At 43.8% G+C, this 24956-nt stretch overlaps 1 protein-coding gene across 3 annotated transcripts in view; it reads left to right on the forward strand.

Annotated features, from left to right (window-relative positions):
• The window catches only part of Crtac1 (cartilage acidic protein 1), a 131478-nt gene that overhangs the window by 6565 nt on the left and 99957 nt on the right, over window positions 1-24956 (forward strand). For 2 of the 3 annotated variants that reach the window (XM_074078574.1, XM_074078576.1), the window contains exon 2: window positions 11002-11201. In XM_074078574.1, the coding sequence (XP_073934675.1) occupies window positions 11002-11201 (200 nt within the window). Of the gene's footprint in view, window positions 1-2879; window positions 2981-11001; window positions 11202-24956 lie in introns of those variants that run through there. The other variant, XM_074078575.1, reaches the window with a different exon arrangement.

Here is a 24956-nt window from a genome sequence, read left to right on the forward strand (position 1 = left end):
TGAGTCTCCAAAGAGGCCTTTTCAAGTGGGGAAATAAAGTAAGAGTTCTTAAGAAGGAGAGAGACTACCTTGGCAATGGTGTGCCAGGAGGCTCTGTGTCATTTCTTCCCAGGTATAGATTCAGCACCTAGCATGGCACTTGACATGTGGGAGAGCCCAACAGGTGCTAGGTGAGTGAACCATGAACTGGGGAATGTAGGTGGCTATTCTGGGACAGAGGTGGCCCTTGGTATTTTAAGATGGATCCCCAAACTGGCCTTGGTCAGTGAGGCCTGCTTCCCCTCTAGCTCCTTCCCAGAGCTAACACTTGGCATTAGAGCCACGTATACTTCCAGGGCCCCGCTGAGCAGCAGGGTGTGGGATCTTGTTCAAGGCCCGCCTCATGGAATAGTGGTGCACTCCAAGCCTTGATGAAGGCTCAGTTTCTGTTCCTCTTACTCTTCCAACTCCTTCCCTCCACCTTCGCCATAGGCAGCTGCAGTGAAGCTTGTTTTAAGTAGATGAACTAGGTGAAAATTCGGATTTCCACTGAAGACAAATGAGGGAGTGAATCATTGCTTCACAAAAACATTCCTGGGAGGATGCTTTTAAATAGCAAGGTCCAGTAATGCATTTTAAGTGATTTCGGAAAAAACCTGACCCATAGACTCTGGAAAAGAACTTTGGAGGTCATCAAGTGGCCTGTCCCTCCCCCACCCCAGGCTGTTCAACTCTCCCCTGAGACACTCTTGCTCACTGTTCAGAAATACAGCCGATCATCCTGCACACTGCTGCCCCAAAGCTAAAATGCCCTTTTGAAAATGCAAGTCTGATCATGTCTCAGCCTGACTTCAAAACCTCCCCACGGTGTGACTCCAGGCTCCTTACCTGGCATTGCAGGCTCTACAGACCTCAACTGCAGCCCCTACCTTTCTCCCTCTCCTTCCCTCTTTCTCCACCACCCTCCCCCATGTCCCAGACACTGCATTCTCCAGCAAACTGCCTCACATCCATGCCTTTGACCCATAGGTCTCCACCATGTGGAATCTCACTTCACCTGCTCCAGAGGGCCTTTCCTGCCTGCCCTTCCCACTCAGCTCACCATTTAATCCCTTCCTCCCGTGGGCTACATCTGGACTTCATGCCTGCTGCTGCTCTGAACTTAACCCTGTATTATGCAGACTGTCAGCTCACTGGGGTCAGAGACCATGCCCACCTCATCATTTCTCATCTGTCCTATAGGCATCTTCTACATGTTTGAAGAATGAGTGTGTGTATCAAAGTATACTGAGGGCTTCTGCATTCAGAAAGCAGTGTTTAAGGAGTCAAAGAACTCCACTGGGGTCCCAAGACAAATTAGTAAGAGAAGCAAACCTATTCCTCACAATCCTACAGACCAGAGCATTCCACTCAACATCTGACAGCTACTCCTGGAAGGGGGCATCTGCGTGGCTGGCTCCATCTCCTGAGATGCATTCATTCAGGCAGCAAACATCTATTACCAGTAGTAGCAGTGTGATTATTGGTAGCATTACCTACCATGTATGGGGGTTCTCTGCACCCAGTGCTATGCTTAGAAGTTAACATGTGTTAATCTCATTTTGTTCTCATAGCAGCCCAGTAAGCCTGCCTTCCCATTTTACAGAACAAGAAGACTAAGCAGTTGAAATACTTACTAAGATCCTATTAGGCTTTGTGCATAAGGCTAGGAGACACCAAGCATCCTCTCACTTTTAGAAATACCATTTCATTAGCCCGATGCTCTCTGAGGCACCTCCTGGCCTGGTCTCCTGGGCTTTCTTTTGCCTGTTTCTGGAAAACATCCAAGTCTTTTCTCTGGTACTGCCACAGGCAGTGTCTGGAGAACGCTCCATGTGGAGGGAAGTGGAGAGAGACACGTATTTTCTCTGTGTTGGGGAAGATGCACAGGCATGGTGCCTCCTGGGGGGTGGGGATGAATGTAGAAGTCTAGAGTTCTTCCAGGGTGGCAATGAGGGGAACCCAGATGGGACAGGCTGGAGAAACAGAACTGAGGTTTTAGAATGTGTGTGCTATAGGACAAGGGCTTTCTTTCATTCTCAGGGCTTTCCTAATGGCCAGCACAGGACCCAGCATGAAGAAATACATGGCAGTCCTGAGTGAGTGAGTGAGGAGTGGAAGCTCCAGCCTTTTCACTCACCAGGGCCACGGTATTCACCTCCCAACTGTCCTCTCTGCTTGTAGCCCAGCCCTCTTGTGCCTTCAGTACCAATACTGTGTTGTTTCTTTTATTTATTTATTTATTTATTTATTTATTTATTTGCAGTGCTGGGGCTCAAACCTACAGCCTTGCATGCTAGCCTAGGCAAGCGCTTTACTACTTAGTCAGTTAGTTTTCTACTATTCTGCTCTAGCCTCATCCTCCCTTCACCCTTGGGCTCATGTCCCACAAGGCCTCCAGTTTCTTCCAGCCTTTCTATGAGGATTAAATGAGTCATTCATGTGAAGGATTAGAACAGTGTCTGGCACAGTCAGTGGTAGGTAAGTGTTATTGTTATTACTACTCTCCATTCTTTTAAACCGCAGGTACTGGGATTTGAACTTGGGGCGTCACACTTTCTAGACAAGCACTCTACCACTTGAGTCACACCTCTTGTCCTTTTTGCTTTAGGTTGCAGGGTCTTCTTTTTGCCAGGGACCAGCCTTGGACCTTGATCCTCCTACCTAGGCCTCTCATGTAGCTGGGATGATACACACAGCACCACTCCTGGCTTGTTTTGTTGACATGGAGTCTTGCTAACTTTTTGCATAGGCTGGCCTCAGACAGTGATCCTCCTGATGTCCACCTCCTGAGTATCCAGGATTATAGGTGTGAACCATTGCCTCCAGTTCTTTCTGTCCATTCTTTCTGCATGGTATCAGGTTCTGTAAACTTGGCTGAAGAGCCTCAAGATCAGCTCTGAGACCTAGAAAGGGAGCTCTGACTGCCTCGTGGAAGTGGGTGAGATGAAAGGAAGAGTTGGTGAGTACTGCTTTGGTTCATGTGAAGAATAAAGAAGACAAATTCCCCTCAGCCTGGTAGAAAATCTGGGCAGCCCTGACATTTGCCAAGGAGAGTTGACTCCATGACCCAGTAGTTATAAAGAATGAAGAAGTAAAAACAAGTATGCTACTAGGTTTCTATCCTGAGTAGACATATTGGATTTGAAGGGACCCTGTGACTAGCACCCCACTTTCCTACTCAGATTCGCGACCAATGGCAGAGGACAGGCAGGGCTCAGTTAGATGGAGATGAAATGGCACCTGTGTCACAGATGCAGTTGTTCAGTGCGGTCCATTGGGCTTGCTGGTGCTCTGCCTTTGCCTCCTGAAGGCACCCTATGGTTGAAGAGGGGCTGGGCCTGCCTGGCCAAGCTCAGCCCAGGATGAGTGACCTTTGCAGGCAGAGATCAGGTCCAGAGAGGGTGCTCTACACCTGGTTCTTTCAAACTGGCCAGTCTGCTGGGTGATGGGGGATGGGAGAACAGGAACATTGCTGTAGTGTCTCAATCTTGACACTATTGACATTTGAGGCTGGATGGTTCTTTATACTGGGGACTGTCCAGTACATTGTAGGTTATCCAACAGCATTTCTGACTTCTATCCACTGAGTGCCAGTAGCCCCACTTCCCTGGTTTGACTACAAAAATGTCTTCAGACATTGACAAATAGTCCCAGGGTCTCAAGTAGGGAACCACAGCTCTAGTTTAATGGCAGGTCTTCCAGACAGAATCAAGGAGTAGGGAGTAAAAGCTCTCCCAACTCCTGACCCAGGCAGCAGGACTGGAGGACTGGTAGGGTTAACAGCTGGGCCTGCCAACATTTGCAGGCATCTGTTCACTATCTGTATTGCTCTTCCTTCCTCCTCCTCCTCATCTCCTTGTCCATCTAACTTCTTAGTATCTTTCAAAGCCCAGCCACAGCACACACCCTCTGGGAAGCCCACCCAGCTCCCTCACTGGATCTTAGGTCTCTCTGTGGTCCCTCCTCCATAGCACTCTTCACCCTGTCCTGCAAATGCTGAGGAACATTCACTCCATGACCCCAGGGCCTAGTACAAGGCCAGGTTCATGGCAGATCTGTGGGAAGTGTTGCTGTGGGGTGAGTGAGCCCAAGCAGCCTTGGTCAGCTCTTCTCTAGTATCGTTGTCCTTTTCTGTGAGCTCTTTGGTGGCCCAGCCTGTGCAGGGCAGATTGTTTCTGTGACTGCCTCTCTCCCTCATGTCTCAGCTCTCTGACAAGTATCAGAAGAGGTTCTGCATTCTCTGCTTGTTCCCAACATTTGGCCTCTTGCTTTTGTGAGAGTGTGGGATGTGTCCTTGCTCTTTTGATAATTGCAAAAGAACTGCTTGCCCTGGAAATTGTCCTGGAAGCCTCTCCCACAGCTGCCTGACCCCACGGCAGAGAAGCCAGGTTGCTTGGATACCAGTTTTCAGACCCAATTCAGGAAAGTCCTGAGGCTACAGAAAACTGAGTTTGACTGCATGTGACCTGGAGGCAATGTCTGGAGATCTCTACTCCTCACTGTGGGAGAGCGGGCACCCAGGCTGCCTTCTGCCTGTCCTGCCAGGCCTACCCCTGACTCACTTCCCCATTACAGCTGAGGACATCAAGACCAGAAAGGTGGGAGAACTGCTCAGGGTCACTCGCTGGTTTGTGGTGAGCTTGAGATACAAATCCAGGTCGCTGACTCCAGGCTTTGGGCTCTCTCTCTTTCTGTCTTGCTGAGGATTGTTCAAAAAGTTCGCTTATGGAGCATTTTAAAGAAATTGTTATTACGAAGCATTTCTTCCCAAAGCCTGAGACATAAGCCCTACATTTCTGGCCCTTATGATGACACTTGTTTTCCCCTTCCCCACATCTGCCTTGCAGGAAAAGCCCATGTTCCTTGTGCTCTGGCCCTGCACCCCTCTGTCTGAGCACAGTGTTTGATGTTTAGCCTCCTCTCACTGGAGCTGTTCTGTCCCTGAGAGCCTTCCATGACCCCTACAATAGATGGCACATCTATACCATTGCTAGTTGGCAGAGCTCTGTGAGGACAAGGACCAGGTTTTGTTCATCTTTGCATTCCTGGAACTCACTGCATCTTTAGCAGATGTACTACATACACAGAGTACTACATACTGTGTACTAGAATACTAGTACTGTGTACCAGTAAGTGCTGTACACGCTCTGGTACTCTGCATACTACTCCAGTGCAACTCCTGCTGGTACCAGCACACCTTGTAGGTGTTTGATACACAAGCATTCAAGAAAACATAATGCTCCTATCAACCCACTTTTTCATTCTATTTTTAACTTCTCTACCTGTTCTCCCAAAGGATTCAGATGTTCACAGTGGTGTGACAGAAGGCTTCCCAAGTGAGCCATATCAAATGTGAGGTCATTTGGGGGTACCTGCTGCCCTTCTGCTTCAGGCAGTATCAGCCTGCCCTGCTTTCTTCCCAAATTTCATATCCCCCACTCTGTTGACACTCTCTAGCTAAATAGATTTTCTTCATGTACTTCAACAAGCTGATGATGAATTTTGGTAGCAGAAACATTTTTCACTTCAAATCAGATTGCAGGTCCCATTGGGGGACCATGAGTTTGGGGCAGTGGTTTTCAGCCAGACTGTCCATTCATATCATCTGTGCAGCTTCTAACACAATACAGCATCCAGACCAATCAAATCACACACCAGCCTGGCAGCAGCACATGTCACAGGGCTCCCAGGTGATTCTGTTGGGCACCTGGTGGGGGGAGCCGCTAGTCTGGAGCCTGGCTGCTGGAAGTGAGTGCTGTAGACCAGTGGCCTGGGCCTCACCTGTCAGCTTGTTAGACATGCAGACCACTTAAGTCAGAATCTGCTTTGAAAGAAGATCCTCAGGTGATTGTCAAGTACTTTCCAGTTTGAGAAGCATTGTTTTAGAAAAAGAACAGTTTTCAGACACCTATGACAAGTTGCAAGCAGTTTCTGCTGATTATGATTTGTACGTGTTCCTTCCTTCCTTCCTTCCTTCATTTAACAAATATTAATAGAGCATCTCCTGCGATGGTTTCTGGGAATGCGTTGGCATGCGTCTCACCTTAGCCCGCACATCCTTGCCCGTGTTCCATTTCCTCAGGGCTCTGCTCTTTGATGGTATCTCTCTCTCACTTGTCTCCTTGACCTGATGCCCTCCAGTTCCAGCCCTTCCTCTCCTCTCACTCTGGGCAAAAGTTACAGTCTGAATCTCTCTGCTATTCCCTATCAATTGTGGCAATTTGACCTTGAGCTGAAGACAACAAGCACTTGGAATGTCTAGAAATGAACTGGGCCTGTGCAGCCTTAGGGTCTGGATGGCCCTGTGGTTGATTTCAGCTTCTCAGATCTAGAGGCACAGAAGGTTCTTGAGCCAATCCCAACCCTTCACTGAGGTATACAGCCCGGTCTCGTGGCTCTGAAGGTCGTGGTTAGAATCTTGTTATTCGATGTGTGGTTTATGGACCAGCGTTACAACGCCACCTGGGAGCTTCTTAGAAATAAAGAATCTTGGGCTCTATGGCAGAGTTGTGGAGTCAGAATCTGCATTTTAACAAGACCCACCAGGCGATTTACGGACATGTTAAAGTTTGAAAAGTGTGAAACACTAGTATAGAACAGTGTTTCTCAAATTTTGTATCGTGCATAAATTTTAAAAAATACAATGTGAAGGTTGCATCCTGGACCAATTAAAACAGAATATCTTGGGTTGAGACTCAGGCAACAGTATTTTTTAATTGTGCTAAAAAGATACAGAGCATAAAGTTCACCGTTAAATCATATTTCAGTGTACCGTTTTGTGGCATGAAGACCATTCGTGTTGTTGTGCAACCATTACCACGTCCATCTCCAGCGTTTTTCATCTTCCTACAGAAAACACTAACTCCCCATTCTCCTTTCTTCCTATCTCCTGGAAATCATACTCTATTTTCTGTCTTTATGAATTTTTTTGGCCTCACTAGGGCTTGAACACAGGGCCTTGCACTTGCTGGGCAGGTGCTCTACCACTTGAGCCATGCCCCAGCCCTTTTTACTTTAGGTATTTCTCAAACAGGGTCTCATATTTATGAAGGCCAGCATGGACCTTGATCCTCCTATTTATGCTTCCTGCATAACTGGGATGACAGGCGCATGCTGCCACATCCAGCTTTTATTGATTGAGATGGGGTCTGGTGAGCTTTTGCCTGGCTGTCATCCTTCTGATCTCTGCCTCCCAAGTAGCTAGGATTACAGGCATGAGCTACTGCACCTGACTATATCTATGAATTTGACTACTCCAGGCACCTCATATGAGTGAAATCAAACAACGTTGGTCCTTCTATGTTTAGCCTACCTCATCTAGAAACATGCCTTCAAGATTCATTCACATTGCAGTATGTGTTAGAATTTCTTTCCTTTTTAAGGCTGAATAATACTCCATTATATATTTATTTTGCTTATCCATTCATTCATTCATGGACACTTGGGTTGCTTCCACCTTTTGAATAATGCTGCTATGAACATGGGTATGCAAATACCCATTGAAATATCTTCTTTCAATTTTAGGGTTATATACTAAGAAATGGAATTGCCAAATCATATAGTAATTCTATTTTCAAGTTTTTGAGGAGCAACCTTACTGTTTTCCACAGCAACTGCACCATTTTACATTCCTACCAGCAATGCACAAGTATTCCACTTTTCCCATATCCTCATCATTTGTTATTTTCTGGGTTTTCATTATAGCCATCCTAATGGATGTGAAATGATATATCATTGTGGTTTTGCTTTGCATTTACTCTACAATTAGTAATGTTTCATGTTCTTCTTGGCCATTTGTATATCTTTGGAGATATGTCTTCTAAGTCCTTTGCCCATTTTGAATCAGATCATTTTGGTTTTTTTGTTGTTGTTGTTGGAAGAGTTCTTTATTGATATATTCTGGATATTAATACCTTATCAGATGTATGACTTGCAAACATTTTCTCCTATTCTGTGGGTTGCCTTTTCATCCTTTTGTTAGTGTCCTATGCGGCCTGAAAGTTTTAATTTTGGTATACATAGCCCATTTTGTCTAGCTTTCCTTTTGTTGCCTGTACTTTTGGTGTCTTATCTAAGAAATCTTTGTCAAACATGAAAGTTTCTTGCAGCTCCTCAATGATTTCAAAGTACAATTAAGATGGAGCAATGTTTGTCAAATTTTGATGTGTGTTTAGTTCCCTGGAATCCTGTGAAAGTGCATGTTCTGATCTATTGAGTCTGGGATGGAGCCCAAGATTCTGCATGCCAAGAACATTTCACTGATGTCCTCCAAGCCTTGAGAGGAGAGGATAGAGACTGACCAGCCCCTCTCCTAAGCTTCCTCACCATAAATGCTTCTCAATCCATCATCAAGATAGTCCACCTCTTATCCTCTAGCTTTCAACTGGTCCTAAGCAGCCCCAGTGGTTGTGTATGGGATACCTTTGGAATGAAATGTAAAGGACACCTTTCCCCTGCCCCACCCCCTGGGCGTGGCATCTACTGGTCCATCCATGCTGGGAGTATTTAAGATCTACACCAATGATGACCTTTTTCTCTCCAGTTGTGGCCCTTATGAGGGAACTACTGCAGGAAACTGCTGGAAAGCTGTTTTGTTCAACATATGTTTAATACACTCAGAAAGGAAAACCATGCAGGTTGAAGTTTATAGAAGCTGGTGGAGGCAGGTGGGGAGACTGCTGAAGGTTTGCTTCTCAAAAACTCCTTTAATCCATCGTAGAATTTTAGAGCCAGAAAGGACCCTTAGCAATCTCCTCCCAACCTTCTTTTTGGAGGGAAACCTGGGACCCAAAAGAGGTCGTGACTTGTCAAGATCACCAAGCAGAATAGAGACACATCATTTCTTTTCATCTTGCTGTGGGTTATTTATCTGGAAAACGGTAGTATGGAGTAACTTCTCTTTTTTCATGACTCCTTTAATTAAAAGTTCTACTTTTCAGAGAAAAGGTAAAAATCAAGAGGCTGGATCAGGGTTCTTGTCCCTTGTGGCCTTCATTAAAAAATTTCTACCAGGCCCTAATAGGACCTGGTCCCTGGTGGCAGGTACAAGGCCTGAAAGGAAATGACTAGCTTCTAGAAGACATGGCCAATACCACCTCTCTCTTCCATGCTCATTGGAGGTATTGTAAGCTGATCACTCTTGCTAGCCACTGTCAATGTGGCTTTCAAGTTGAAGCTCATTGGTGTCCTTTCAATAGAGGTGACACCCTGAAAAAAGTCCAGTGGCCTCTAGATCCATGCTACATTTATTTCAGAATCTCTACACTGGTTATTAAATACTCTTTATCTTCCCCCTTCTACTCCAGCTGCTCATTCATCCAATTATGAATTTCCTTTATCCAATCAAACTTCTTGCTAAGTTGCAGAACCTGGTCATGAGGCCTTTTATGATTTGACAGGTGGTCTCATTCAGGTGTCACTGTAATTTGGGATGACCTCACTCTGGTACTATGACTCCCAACATGCATCCTTTGAACATGTTACTAGACCCTTCTTCTGAGGAAGACTCCCCCAGGAAGTTTCTGCCCTACAGTTGGAGCCCTACCCCCACATCTCTCCATCCTCTCTATCATGGTATCAAGGAGGCTTTGGATCCTGTTTGACCTGAAGGCAGGGCCTGGCCGCCTTATTTTGGTCTCTGGATCCTTGACCTGGAGCAAGCTTATTTGCTGGAAGGAGCATTTGTCTCCGTATGGGGAGACAGTCTTCAGATCTTCCTCTTTCTTCCCTCATTAAGACGTCAACCTTGCTCAGCCTTGCTCTCGGCTGCCAGATGTACTGACAAGCCAGCAGCAGAAATCCCATCAGGAAGAGGTTTGCTGCCTTCTGAAGGCAGGAAGGTGGTGCTTTGCCTGCCAGGACTGGACCCACATAGGTTTGGTGGGCCTTGTCCCAGAGGGCCTTTGGAACGCCGCATGAGGTCTGATTCTAGGCCTGAGGACAGACTCTGGGTGGTGCCACTGCAGCGTTCTAAGTGTTTCCTTTTCTCTTGTTCAGAGGGGGCAGAGCCCTCCCACCCCCTTGCCATTCTCATCTGTCTCCTGGGTGAGTGCCACTGGCTTCCATGACCCAGGCTGCTTGGCAACACCCTGAGTTATGTTAGAGATATAATAATGAATTATACAATGCATTATACATAATTAATTTATAATAAAACACGCATGCAATGGTTTAATTTCTCCGAGTGAATGATGTGCTGCTCGCCAGACCTTGCTGGAATGCATCCCCTGACTGACTGCTTCTTGGTTCTAGAGGCAATGGCTGGCTACCGTAGGGAGGGATCTTGGCTTGGAGAGCCTGCCAGCTTACCTCTGGGGTAATAATAATATTATATATATATTATATAACATACAATATGGCATATAGAATAGCAATAGGAGGAAATAACAGATCTTGAACAGCCCAGAGGCAATACTTCTGTTATTGTTGTAGACCTGTATACCATGGGGGTCTCTCCCCCACTTCCATACAGTTATTTTCTCCATCCTCCCAGTCTGTCTCCCAGAGTATGGAAGATAAATAAATAAATATAGCTTTCTTCCTTCCTTCCTTCTTTCTTTTATTCCTTCCTTCCTTCCACAAATATGTACTGAGTATCCATTTTGCACCCTGTTCTTGGCTTTGTATATATCAGTGAATCAAACAGACAAATATCATTGTCCAAGTGGAGCTTATATTCTAGCAGAGGAAGACAGGCAGCAAATAGCCCAATGAATAAGTAAATTATATTGTATGTTATTCAGTGATGGGTGCCATAGTAAAAGAGAAAGCAGAAGGGGATAAGGGTGACCCACTATGATAGAGGCAGGTTGCAGTTTTAAAGAGGGTAGCCAGGGAAGGACTTGTGGAAAAACAGCAGTCCAGAAATTGCCAAGCCCCCCTAACAGGGAAGAAAGGCACTTCTGGACCTACCTGGGACTGGATTTTTCCAGCTGAGTGCCTCCAGGATCTTTCAGTACTGTTTGTAACTTTGGGTTTCAGGTGTTCAGGATGTTACTGTTCCTGCTGCTGCTGTGGTTTCTGTCCCCCACAGAGGGGTCCCAGAGGGCTGAACCCATGTTCACTGCAGTCACCAACTCAGTTCTGCCACCTGACTATGACAGCAACCCTACCCAGCTCAACTATGGCGTCGCAGTGACTGATGTGGACCATGATGGGGACTTCGAGATCGTGGTGGCAGGGTAAGTGCCTTCCACCCTGGGTTTGACAGCTAAATTAATCAGTTTGTGCTGTGATAAGCTTATATAACAAATAACTGCAAAAATCTCGGGACTTGGGGCAACAGACATTCTCACTCACAGGTCTTGGTCCTTTGTAGCTTAGCCATAGCCAACTGGTTCAGCTGGGGTTCTGGGATGCTATGGTCTTGACCTTTGAATGGAGTTGGGATCGAGGGCAGTTTGGAAGACTATTTGTTCCACAGGTTTTCCTGGGCTTCTAGTCCCTGCCTTCTTGTCACACTTAAGCCTCCTTGGTCATGCAGGTCTGACTTCCTTCCCTGTGGGGATGTAGGATCTCTACAGGGCTGAACGGTGGCAGTCGTGTCAGTCGTGGTAGAAGAGGATACTCAGTGCTGACTTGCATAGCACTTTACGTAAGACCACGAGAAGGAGCCAAGTGAGATCAGGAAGATTACGATTCACAGCCAGTTTTGACCTGAGACCCCAATCTCAACCAATAGTTGGGCAGGGGACACACTCCAGTCATCCCAGATCAGGAGGGTTGCAGAGACCGGGAGGATTGCAGATCCAGGCCAGCCCGGCCAAAAAATGTTTGCAAGACTCCATATCAATGGAAAAAAAGCCAGGCATGGTGGCACACACTTGTCATCCCATTTAGCATGGGAAGTTTAAACTAGGAGGATAGCTGTCTCCTTAGCAAAAAGTAACACCCTATCTCCAAAATAATCAGAGCAAAAGGGGCTGGGGCTGGAGGTATGAATCAAGCAGCAGAGTGCCTGCCTAGCAAGTACAAAGCCCAGAACCACCAAAAAAGAGAAAAAAAAAGACTAAAAAACATTAATTCCCTGTTCAATGGGAATCAAAGGTTTAGCTAACCCTCCTCTAGCCATACCTTGGTGCCCCTGCTCCCGTGTGTCCTAAGAAACAGCATTGTATAACAAGAAAATCTGAGACTTTGGACTTCAAATAGTTTGAAATCATGTCCTAGGTGTACAACTTTCTAGTCATATGACCTTGAGTCAGTCCCTTAATCATTGAGATTCAGATACACCATCTGTAAAAAGGGGATCACTGTAATGACTTGTGGTCCTGAAGCCTCAATAAGCTATTACATGTGACAATGCATTGTAACTTCTGCCAATCACCATTGATAATTAGTATTCACTGAACACTAAAATGTGCCAGGCACTGTTCACCATTTTATTTCACATGCATCATCTTGTTCTGCGTGCATCCTCTGAACAGCACTACATCCCCATTTAGAGAAAAGGAAATTGAGGCTTAGAGACAGTAAGCAGCTTGCTCTCTGTCAACTAAATAAGCAGCAAGTGGATGAGTCAGGACTTGAACCTCAAGGCTTCCTAACTCTAGAGCTGCCAGACTACACTGTACAAAGTTTAGTTATCACTTCAAAAATCAGCCAATCAATAAAAACACTACAGGGGCCTGTCGACCTCATTCTGGGAGGCCTGAGCTTTTATGGTAGCACAGAACAAAGTACCTGGCAGGTAACATTATTTGTAACAGTTGCATGTAACAGTGAAAAGCATTGACCTTGGAACTGGAAGAACTGATTTTAATTTTAACCATACCTAACCCAATAGTTGCAAACGTTGTGTAACTGAATTAGCTTCATAAACCCACTTTCCTCATCTTAAAAATGGGTATATTGAAATCTATCCTGTCTACTTCACTGGGCAGCCCTAAAGGTCAGAGATGATGTATAGCCAAGATACTTTATGAAGTTCATTTCTTCTTTCATTATTCATTTCTTCTTCCCTGCAAAGAGAAGTTCTAGGATCTAGGCCTTCTAGAAGTTCAGTCTAAATCAATGGTTCTATTGGTGTGCCATCCAGTAGAATTTTTTGTGATGACATAGATGTTCTATGTTGGTGTTGCCCACAGGTGGCTCTTAAGCACTTGAGACATGGCTAGTGCAATCCAGGAGCTGAATGCTAATTTGTTTTAATTTTAATTAAATAGCCATATGCAGAGTGGACAGTTCAATTCTGGGTTTTTGGAATGAACAACTAAAGAGCAGAATATGATGGAAAAAAGGGAGCTAGGAATAGTAGTAGCTACCCTTTTCACAGAGACAAGCTAGCAGATTTGGGCCAAGCAGCTTGCCTGTGTTCCGCTCTGTGACTGCCCGGTCCCTCCAGGAATCAGAGGGCAGCCCTCCTGTGCCCATCCTAACTCCCAGAACCACATGCCACTCTGCCTGAGTCTCTAGCTAAAGGAGTTTGATGCACTTCTGAGATGTTCTGGTTGGCTCTACCTCCTGCTGAGTGACCCCAGCTTCCACTGGTCCTGGGGACAGAAGACAGAGAATATCAGGGCAACTTTCCTTCCTTCCTCCCGCCCACCCTCACCCCCAGGTTACTACTACAAACATGCTCTCCTTTCATCTTGGATGATGATATAATCTTGTATTCCCACAAATTAGTGGGAAAAAATGAGACCTGAGATGAGAACAGGAAGTCTCCTCACCTTCTTTTCCTTTCCTTCTGGGACAAGGAGTTACCAGGTCCAGCATATGGAATGTCTCTCACTGTCTCCAGAGAGAAGGCATCTCTGATTTCAGTAGCTTGCACTCCTCCCATACCAAACAGCCCTCCCTGGTTCTCACAGCCTGGCCCATCACTCCCAGCCACTTCAGGAGACCTTTGGTTTCCTTCTGCTGCTGCTCACTTTTCTCCCAGGGTTTCAGAGGGAGACAGAGAAAGGCACGAAGAGCAGAGCACACCCACCCATAAGGAAGATGCAAGAATGTTTCACAGCTTCCTTTTACTATTTTTCTCATCATTCCACCCCTTCCTGGGGCATCTCTCTCCAAGGCATGCTGACACAGTAGTCACGGGCTGCACCACCCTCCCTGTGGTTCATCTTTCAGCTGTGAAGAACAGAACTAACAGAGAAGGTCCCATCTGCAGGCTGGTCCTAACCTGGTGTGTTTGGGAAAAAGAAAAACTGTTTGTTGGCAGAATTTTCAGTGTCTCCTTTGTCCTTCCCAGGTCAAAGGCTGTGCTTCTGCCCCTAAAAGCCCACTGCTGAGGTCAGCTACCCATGCCCTAGTATAAATGTGGCTTCAAGTGTGGGTCTCCATCCCACCCATCCTTTGAAATACAGGGGGCTCCAGCAGCTTCTTTTCTGAGCCCTGGGCATGCATTTCATCTTCCTCTTCCATGATGTCTTTTTCTCTTCTAAGGAACTCAAGAATTTCGTTTTTGTGTCCTTTGTAGTATTGTCATCAGCTTAGAGTAGATATCTGAACCTTGTCTAGCTCCCTGCTTACTGTGGGGCCTGGAGGACTCTGAATGGTCCTGTTCCCAATTCAGCTGTTCAGACAGACCCCCGTCTCTTCTCCCAGGAAAGGGTTGTGTCAGGTCGTCTCTGTCAAGTTTGCTGCTGTGCGTTATTCTGAAAGATGTATTTGTTGCTTACCCCCAGCAAAGGGTAAGAGTTAAACATAGGACAGGATGATGGCAAAATTGGGCAGGCTCCCAGCTCTAGGTCAGGGTTTCTTTGCGGCTGTTATGAAGCATTTTGAATTCTCAGAGCATCAGAAAGACATGTTCTAATTTAAGTACCAAAATACATTCCAAAGGCAAATATAACTTTTTATTATCTTCAGCTTAGGATGATTTGTCACTGTCTTCTCCTTTGGGCCGGATAACCAAGAGTTGACTGTATAGACATATTTAAATCAGGACCTTGGGAGGTCATTTGGTTCACTCCCTTGCCTTCCAATAAGGCCACACCTATAGCATTTGGAAGCTCCATTTACTGAGAGCCCTCCAAGGGAATGTATGCAATTATTTTGCAATCTAACTCAATAGTAACTCTTGTCAAAAACCAGTATGAGTAATCTGAATTCCTCATATCACAGCTTAGTTTTTCTTTTAGCTTTTGTTTTGCTATTGCCTTTGAAGACATAAACCAGGTGTCCACCATCTTTCCAAATAATGACAGCCTGGATCACTGTCCTGCCTTTCATTCCACGTGGCCTCCTTGGCTACATTTCAGATTTTCACCACCCTACCCCATATTGAATTTGGTTTCCTTCTCTGTCTGATGGTACACTCTCTGTTTAAGAATCATGTAGCAGGAGTTGAAAATTTTAAAAATTGGATTTGAATGCCTTTACCTGGGGCACCTGTGTCCTGCTTCTGACAGGCCCATTCTCTATTATCTTATAGATCTTTCCATTACCTGTCCTCTGAAGGCATTTTACTTTTGCAACCCCTGGGATAATGGCCAGCTCTTCAGTTTATAAGGCGCCCACTACTTGAACTTGTCTTGGATTTGTTGACCTTGTAGTGTGCCCTGTTGCTTTGAGTATTTACTCTTTGAATAGGTTTGTTTTGTTTTGCTTTTTCAGTATCCTCGTTCTGGATATTGACGACATTGATTTTGAGCATGTTGCCGGTGGGTTTGTGTTGTGTTTCAGATTCTTGAGTTAATTGTGATGGAAGGCGTGTGCGTGTCTCTGACTCTGGGAGGAGCAGAAGATGACCGCCCTTTGTTCTGTGGGGATGGGGGAGGGAAGGGGCCGGCTCAGCTCCTCCGCCACAGCTGGGCGAGTGCCTCCGCATATGAAGGGCTTATCTGCTAACCCGCAGGTGCGTGATTGCGGTCTGCGCACAGCCGCCTCCCTGCGGGGCGAGGGGAGGATTTGATCATCCCCAGAGACGGCCTCGCACGCACAGACCATCGAGGGTCTTCAGGACTGTTCCCTGGGCAAATGCAAAACCCAGTGGCTTCCCCTTTTCTCAGTGGTACTAAACACCCAATCTCCAGTCTCGCGGGTCGGGAAAGGAAGGAATTCCTGTCGTGTCAATCTTGCACAATTCCTTAGAGCAGCTTTTGTTTTCTGGGCTATCCCTGGAGGTCTGAGATAACCCCCCTGCCCTCTCAGCTTCCAGCAGAACTTTCCTCAAATAGATTGTAGTGGTTGTAAAATCTAAATTACGACTTAGATCAGTTTTTCTACACAAAGAGCATTCATTTGGTAGAACCTAACCGCATTCTTAAGGGCTTCATTTAAAGGGATGTTACATATTGTAAAGCAAGGTTTTATTTTCTTCCTAATTTTGCAACTATGTCAGGAAACTTTTTTAATTTACTAAAGTTAATTGAATTATGTAAAAGGCAAACTGTATTCAATTACCAGATTAATCATGATCATATAGGAGATATTTTTGCCATTAAAAATAATAAGAACAATGATACCGAAAAGAACATTTACTATGATTTAAACAAAACAGCATTTATACATACCATTATAGCTACAGATATATACATATAGTATACAGATATATGTAGAGATAGGCGGGAATAGTAGCTAGATAGACGCACTACGTATATAAATAGATTTAGATACATGTAGTGAATACTACATATTTCTAAATACATATACAAACACACACACATGACTTTAACAAAATGGGGATAGTTTTGAACTTTCAGTCTACTGTTTTGTAAAGTATAACATTTTAAGCAATTTGATCATCAGTTTTGACGCTATCTTAAAATATTACATTAGTTTAGCTCTCTCTCTCTCTCTTATTACAGTACTTGGATTTGAACTCGGGTTCATAGGCACTCTATCACTTGAGCCACACCTCCAGCTCTTTTTTTAACTTAAAGTATACTTTACTTCTAATTACACTTAAATTTGTTTTGTTGCCAAAAAACAAAACAAAACAAAGTCATACAATATAGAAGAAGGTAAAAGTCTTTTCTCATCTGACCCCTACCCCAAGCCCATCCATCCCAGTGACTTCTTGTAATAACACCTGCTTTTGCTTTGGTGTTTATGCTTCTAGATATCTCCATGTTATATAGAAAGAATCTATATTATAGTCTGTTATATAAATTTCTCTGAGGTATCTATATTGCAAGATACCTAATTTGGGGAGGAATCACACTGATACATGTTGTTCCACCTGTTTGTTTGTTTGTTTTTCACTGCATAACATGTTCAAATATATAGACCTAGCTTTTTAAAAAAAAGTTGCTTAGAGTGGTGACATTTAAGCTGCGTTTAATCTGTAACCATTGCAAGCAACCACACTGCATGCACACCCTCACACATATCCCTGCACATCCTTACACATGTACCTGAATTCTTCTCTAGGAAAAAAGCGGAAATTTTTCCAAGAAGTGGAAATGCTGGATTAAGGATAGGTATGTTTTAAATTTTAATGGATATCACCAAATTACTTCCAGTTTCAATCCTTTTCTGTTTATTCATAGGCTGAAAATGAAAAGTAAGCTTGGGGATTATTCTGTTCAGCAGCTGTTTGAACGTCTGCTCCATGGATAGCCATATATGTTCCAGGGTCTGAACTTTATCAATTTAGATTTAACAGTTCCAAGAAGGAAAAAAGGGGGGCTATACTCCATCAGCAAAAGAAGCTGCTGCTGTTAAAACTGGATTGAGGAACTTCAATGCTTTCTAATTCAAACTGCAAAAAAAAAGGACTTCCTCTAAAGCCTCTTCTGCAAAAATATATTTCTTAAATGGGTCACCCTTAACCCCAAGATTCATTGTTGCCAGTATCATGGAAGAAAGATTGCAGGTACCAATTCTGCTGTGGCTCAGCATGGACCGTCCCCGATTCTGAATACTAACAAGACTTGTGTTGGAGCAGGAGCCAGGTCTTATTAACCCTTTTTAAAAACCTTCCTAAAAAGGTCACTCAGCAGTACATGACAGACTTACCAGCGATGTCTCATTGCTGTATGCATACCCTGTCTCCCCATCCCAGGGCAGCTATAAACAAGCGGCACCAATGCTGCATCTACCCACCCTTCAAGTTGCGGTGTCTCCTGATGAGCTGACACACACACGGAAAGGATGTCCACGGGTATGGTAGATAGAATAATGTTCACCCAAAGAGGTCCACTCCTAATCCCCCAAACCCATGTATATGTTATCTTATATGCAAAGGGGATTTTGTAGACATAACCAAGTTAAGGACCTTGAGCTGGGGAGATTACTCTGTATTACCTGAGTGGGCCTTGTTTAATCACAGGGTCCTTAAAAGTGGGAAAAGGGAAGTGGGAAGGGCTGAGGCATGGTTAGAGGGCTTGCCTAGCTGTATGAGGCCCTGGGCTCAATCCCAAGTGCTGCCCCTCCACAAAAAGTTAATAACTATATGCTGGGGGTGGTAGCACATACCTATAATACTAACTACTCTGGAGGTGGAAGCAGGAGGATCATGGTTCAATGGCCATCCAGAGCAAAGTTAACGAAATCCTACTTCAAAAAACAAGTCAGGTATGGTGGTGTATGCCTGTCGTCCCATCTACTGGGGGTAAGGGGAGAGTAAAGTTAGAAAGATGGCAGTCTGAGGCAGTGAGACCCTACCAAAAATGAACTAAAGCAAAAAGGGCTGGGTTTGTGGCTCAAGTGGTAGAACACTTGCCTAGCAAGCACGAGGCCCTGAGTTCAATCCCCACTACCTCAAAAAAGGGAGGGGAGGAGGTGAGAGTGATTCTATGTGAGGAAGATTCCACCTTCCCTCCATGACATTGACGATAGAGGAAAAGGATGAGAGCCAGGGGATGTGGGTGGCCTATAGAGGATGTCTCTGAGGTAAGGAGCAGGTTTACCCCAGGGTTTCTAGAAGAGAATGCAGACCTGAAACCCTCTCACTGGAGAATCAGACCAGTGGGTTCCACATGAGCCTTCTAACTTACAGAATTGCAAGATCATCAGTTTGTATTGCTTTAAGCCATGGGGTTTGTGGTGATTTTTTGTAGCAGCCACAGGACCTTTCCTGTGACAGTGCAGTAGGTAAAAAGTCAAGTGCTTAGGGTCATTTTTCAGAGAGGTGAACAGTATTATTTTTATAATTTCATAACAATAAAATGTACTTCACCAACAAAATGCTGTATTAAAACCAGCATCAATCCCCTGTCATAGAAACACATTAGTTTTGAAAAGAATTTGTAAAGAATACATTGTTGTTTAGAGACCCTTCATACTCAAAGGCCCTGTCACTGTTTGACACCCACTGCTGTGGGTGACTGCAGGTGGGGAGAGGGGAAGGAGTGTTTAAAGATCTCACTGTCCTTGGAGGGACAAATATACCCAAACTGAGAGGAGTCACAAGGGACCAGCACCATCCTAGAGATGCAGCCTTCTTGGAGGTCAGGGGTGATCCAAGCACTTCTAGTTGAGAATGGCAAAGGCCTGGGAAGGGACAGAACAATAGGTAGCCTGAGGGTCTGTTTAGCAAGGGGACAGAGGCCTTTCTAGGTCAAAGATAGTTTTTGGCTTGTTTGTTGTCATTTATTTGTTTTTAAATTTATTTTTTAAAAAAATTTTAACAACCAAAATAAAAAAAAAACTGATTTTCACAAAGAAGTGAGGAGTTTTCATAAAAAGCCATTCAAAAATAGTAATATAATTAAGACACTAAAATTGCCTCTGCTGAAAACGGCAAAGCTACTTTTAGTAATCTGAATTTTTCATCCATTCAGAAAGTCGACATATGCCCTGTCTCCTGTCACTTCACTGAAGTCTCTCTTCCCATTTTTTAAGTGGTGTGCTGGCGAAGGGCCTTCTTGATCCGCTGGGCTCCACCATGGGCTGCAAAGAGCTAAGGCCATCCTCCACAGCCCTGCGGCAGGCTTCCCTCCTTCTTACCCTGGTCCTTGGAATGGGGGTTCCACTCCAACCATCGCTTCAGCTCTGATCCCAGTACACACACACCCCTTTGCAGGTTTCTTTGCACAACCCTTCTTCTTCAGTGGCCTACTGTCCTAGAGAGCAGGTGGTTTTATCCCTTCTTACAAGGATGCTATGGCTTTGACTTAACTTTCCCGAGGAAGGGGATACTTTTGAGATGCAAGTAGTCTAGAAAAACAGAAGAGGGTGGGAAGAAGCTAAAAACAAACATTACCACTCCCGAATTTTATCACAATCCACCCTGGTTTTCCTTCCCTGCTTGCAGAATGAAGTTTCGGAGGCTGGAGAACAGAAGCACCATGTGTCTGCTGTTTTACTCCCATTTTCTCTTTTTAACCATCGCAACAGTCTGTGTGATAAGCAGCATCTCAATACTAAGTCACAATTTTTTTTCTTACATTTTAATATCTTCAAAATTAATATATGACTTCCATTTGGCAGCTTGCATTGAATCGAGGGTTTTCCTTCTCTAGAAATATGTAAAATAGTGGCGAGCCTTATTGCCAATGACACCACAGACTGGATGAAAACACTAAATAGAGCTAGCCCCCTTTGCAAATGAGGAAACTTAGGTCCAGAGATCTGCTTAGGGTCATACCCATGGTGAAAGGTGGACGTCCTGTACCATATATACCCATGGGTCATACCCATGGTGAAAGGTGGACGTCCTGTACCATATATACCCATGGGTCATACCCATGGTGAAAGGTGGACGTCCTGTACCATATATACCCATGAAATTAAGCTCTTTAATGTGTGTTCGTAATCTTTATTAGATTTTTTCCTGCCTGGCTTATTAATAACTGGGAAGCTCATTTTATAATACCCTACTATGGTGGTTCATTTCTTTCCTTGATGCTGTCATTTTTTTTGTTATAGATGTTGAGGTTAATTTATTAGGTGCAACTTCACAATTTTTGTGTTTTCCTGGGGACTGGATCCATTATCATTACAAAGTAATCTCATCCATCCCTAATTACACTTTTGGTCTAATATTATTGTAGCTATTTAGTTTTATTTTGGGTAGTGTTTGCCAGCTTCTATAGTTTGGATCTCAAATGTCCCCCCAAAGACCCATGAGTTAAAGGCTTGGTTGCCAGAGGGGCTCTATTGGGAAGTAATTGGAAACTTTAAAATGTGAGGCCTATTGGAAGATCTTCCAGTCACTGGGGGGTCTGCTCTCAAAGGGAATAGTGGGACCACAGCTGCTTTTTCTCTTTTTTTTCACCTCCTCACCATTTGTCAGTAGTGGGGCATCTTGGCTGTTTCACAGCTTAGCTATTGTGAATAGTGCTGCAATAAACATGGGTGTGCAGGTGCCTTGACTGTAACCTGACTTACTTTCCTTCACGTATATCCGTAGGGGTGGTATTGCTGGGTCATATGGCAGTTCTATTTTTAGTTTTAAATGCTTGTTTCTATTATCTTATTTTTCCAGTTTCCATGTTTTCAATGCTTTCTCTCTCTCTCTCTCTTTACTTTTTAAAACTTTTGATTTATTGAAGGGCTGTTTTATCGAGAATGGAGAAGTTCTTGTTTCTTAAATCTCATTTTTATCCCTATTGATTTGGGGTTTATACCCTATACTTCTGTTCTTTTTGAGGTTTACTTTGAAATTTTATGGGACATCTTAACTTTGCAGACTCTAAAATTATCTTAACCTCCTTTTATAACAAAACAAGGCCTTTCATACACTTTCGCCATGAACTTGTCCTCTTGGTCTACATATTGTATTTTAATCTTGCCCTTTGTTAACCTCCCATTGCAATCATTGCCAATAGTATTGTTACTGTTGTTTATAGCATCTTTTTTTACTATTTGATTTGCTCATCTTTCCTTCTCATATCTCAGAAAGACCTCCTGTGATTATTTTTCTTCTTCCTGATATACCTCCTTAGGATGTTCTTGTACTGAAAGTGTACTTTACCAGTAGACTGGTAAAAGCACCCAGTTTTTGTTTAATCTAAAAATATCTTTATGTCATCTCCATTCAGGAAAGATATGTTTCAGGCAGACAGTTATTATCCTACTGTCTTCTAGCTGCCATATTGCTTTGGAGAGTCTATTACTAACAATGACATTCCTTTGTAAGTGATCTGTCTCTTGTCTGTTTTTTTTTTCCATCTTTTGCATTTTGTTGTTCTACTACCACATGTAAAGTTATGAATGTCTCTCTTTTTTAAAACCCAGTTTGTGCTTCCTCAATTTGAATAGCTCTCAGCCTTGTCTTTGAGAAAGTCTCCCCTGCCTTGTTTCTACTCTCTCTTCCTGGGACTCCACTCAGACATGTCAGGCTTTCTCACTTTGACTTCCAACTCTCTTAACCTTTTACATATCATTTCATCCCCTGTCTCTCCATGCTACTGCATTCTGTATGATTTTCCAGGTATGTCTTCCAGCTCACTAATTCCTTTTTCAGTTGCATCTAAACTACTGAGAGTTTTATTTCAAAAATGGTTTTTTGTTTCCAGGAATTTTGTGTGGTCCATTTCAAATCTCCCTAATAATTTCTGGTGGTGTCTTATTGCTTATTTACTCTTGTGATTTCATGGGTTTTCCCTTTAAACATTTTTTATATAGATGTTCTATATTTGACAGTTCTAATATCTGACGTATTTGGGGGTTAAATGTGTTCTTAGTTGTCTTTATTGCTGCTTATTTGGGGTGGCTTGCCTTTTTATTATATATGCTTGATCTTAAAATGTGAAAGTTCTACAGGGCTAAATTGAAGGCACTTTATCAGAAGGATTTGTGTCAGAAGGCCAGAGGTCCTACTGACCTGGGAACACTCTGGCTCTTTCCAAAGGTTCTAGATTAATGTAAGATTCTGGGGTTCAGCATCTCCACCTCACTGCCAGCTCAGGGGTTAGTAATACTCTATAGTGCTCTTGGCCCCTTTCTCATTTGTTTACCACTCACTGCTGCCAGGTTTGATTTAAACTCACTTTTCTCAATGGTGGGAATTTTTGGATATTTCTCTTAAGTTTGTGAGCCCAGTAATACATTAAAAATATCTTTTATCTGGAGTTTACTTGTTCTGTAGTGGTAAGATTCTTTGGAAGTCTATGTCCAAATGAAAATGAGAGTCTAGAGTTGTCAACAAACTTAGGATCCCCAATGCTTCTGTTCTTTCTACTATCAGGAAGACATGGGAGGGTATGTGCAACTAAAAGAAATAATTTTAAGAGGTTCTCTCTTTAGCTGTTTAGAGATGCTTCAACTCACTTCTTGCAAAATAGAAAGAGTTCTATTGTATGGGAGACTTGAATGTGAGATGGACAAGTGTGTGTGTGTGTGTGTGTGTGTGTGTGTGTGTGTGTGTGTGTGTAGAAACACGTGCAGTAAGCCTTGTGCACTCATATAGCCAGGCCAGACCCTTGAATTGGCCTTCTTTGGAGGAGCCCAGGAAAGTCAAGAGCAGAGTCAGTCAAGACCATTAGATGATACCATCAAATGTCATTGACTGCCAACCAAGGAAAAGTGTGATTGCACATCCAGAAGGATTCCTCCCCACCCCCAGTAACCAACTCCCCGTGTTGTTTACAGAATGCTTATAGCCATATGAGGTCATGGACTCAGTATTCTCTGACATGCTTGGTGTTGTAGTTACTGTCCATACCTGGGCAGTGGGCAGAGATAACCAGGCTAAGAAGGATTTCTCCAGGAGCTCTCCTGGAGAGCAGAACTGCGTTGCTTTGGTGGCCTCCTGTGTGAGAAGGCAGGAACTGATGTGTGCGCCCTATAGCACCTTTATACCTTCTCCTGGGAAGAAGAGTCCTTGTTATTTGAACAACTATTCCAATCACAAGATCCTGTGGGACTGACAATCAAGGTAGCCCTTTGGCCACTAGGGAATAGTCCAGGGTTCCCTAAGACCTAAGACTGTCCAGTCAGTGTCTTGATCTGAATTTTCTATCTTGAATCTATGAAGAAAAGCTTTCCTTTTGATCTTAGACATTGAGTTGTAAAGGCATATCATAACTACCACCTACCCTCTCCCCTAAAAGAATGAAAATGACACCTAGAAAGAATCCTGGGAGCATCAAAACCATGATTCCTGACCCTGAGGTCCCCAGAACAATGGGTCTCCTGCTGCTCTGCTTTAGATCTGAAACACCCTTGCATACCTCCATTAAATCCTCCTCCCCTTCCTTTTCTCTACAGCCTCTCACCACTCATGGCTCATAAATCAGACATGGTCAAAACTCCTTTTCAAGTCAGAGCAAGACCCTTATCCGTTTCTGTGCTTCAGACCACAGCATAACTGTCATAACTGTCCCTAGTCCCATAGGAGACGTTGTAACTATTTAGTCAGCGGGAAGATTGTTAATAATACTATAATCTGTAATCAGTATTAACCTGTGTTTCCAAAACATGGGTTTTTGCTAACCAAATCCATTTTAAAAAGAAACTCAAAAAATGATGTTACTTAGTTAAGCAGTAAGTGTTCTGTATATGTTATGATAAAGTCCAATCAATCCTTTTAAAATTTCTCCTCTCATATTAGATTGCAGACTCCTAAAGACAGGAATCTTACCTTTTTCATCTATGTACCTACCTAGTCTAGCACCTAGTCCTTGTTCAATTAAGTTTAATAGGCAGGGGTCTTCTGGATGGATGGAAGCTCTTAGGTAAGGGAACTAATGAAAACAATAAACATTAGCTACATTCACAAGTGATTGATTGAATGACCTTAGCCTTGAGAGCAACATTAATCAATTCAGGAAACAAATTTTCTATTTGTTTCTATTTGCCTCCCTATCGTGTACATAGCTGTGTGCTCTGTGCTTTGGCAAATACAAGGATATGATCCCTTCCTACTGGCCATCAGAGTCATAGGAAGGATAAGGTATATACAAAAATAACATACCAGAATATTATAATAGGTAGAAAGAAAACACTCATCCGTGTTCAGTACACTTACCAGGTTCACGTCCCCGAGGAATATTCCAGTTTCTTATAAACAGTGAATTTCATCTGAAGTGTGGTAATGTGGCTTTTTTCCCTTTCTGTGGGATTTCTCTGTGATGTCTTAGGTTTGATCTTTTACAATG

This window comes from Castor canadensis, chromosome 7 (genome assembly GCF_047511655.1).
Source record: "Castor canadensis chromosome 7, mCasCan1.hap1v2, whole genome shotgun sequence".
Lineage (NCBI taxonomy): Eukaryota > Metazoa > Chordata > Mammalia > Rodentia > Castoridae > Castor > Castor canadensis.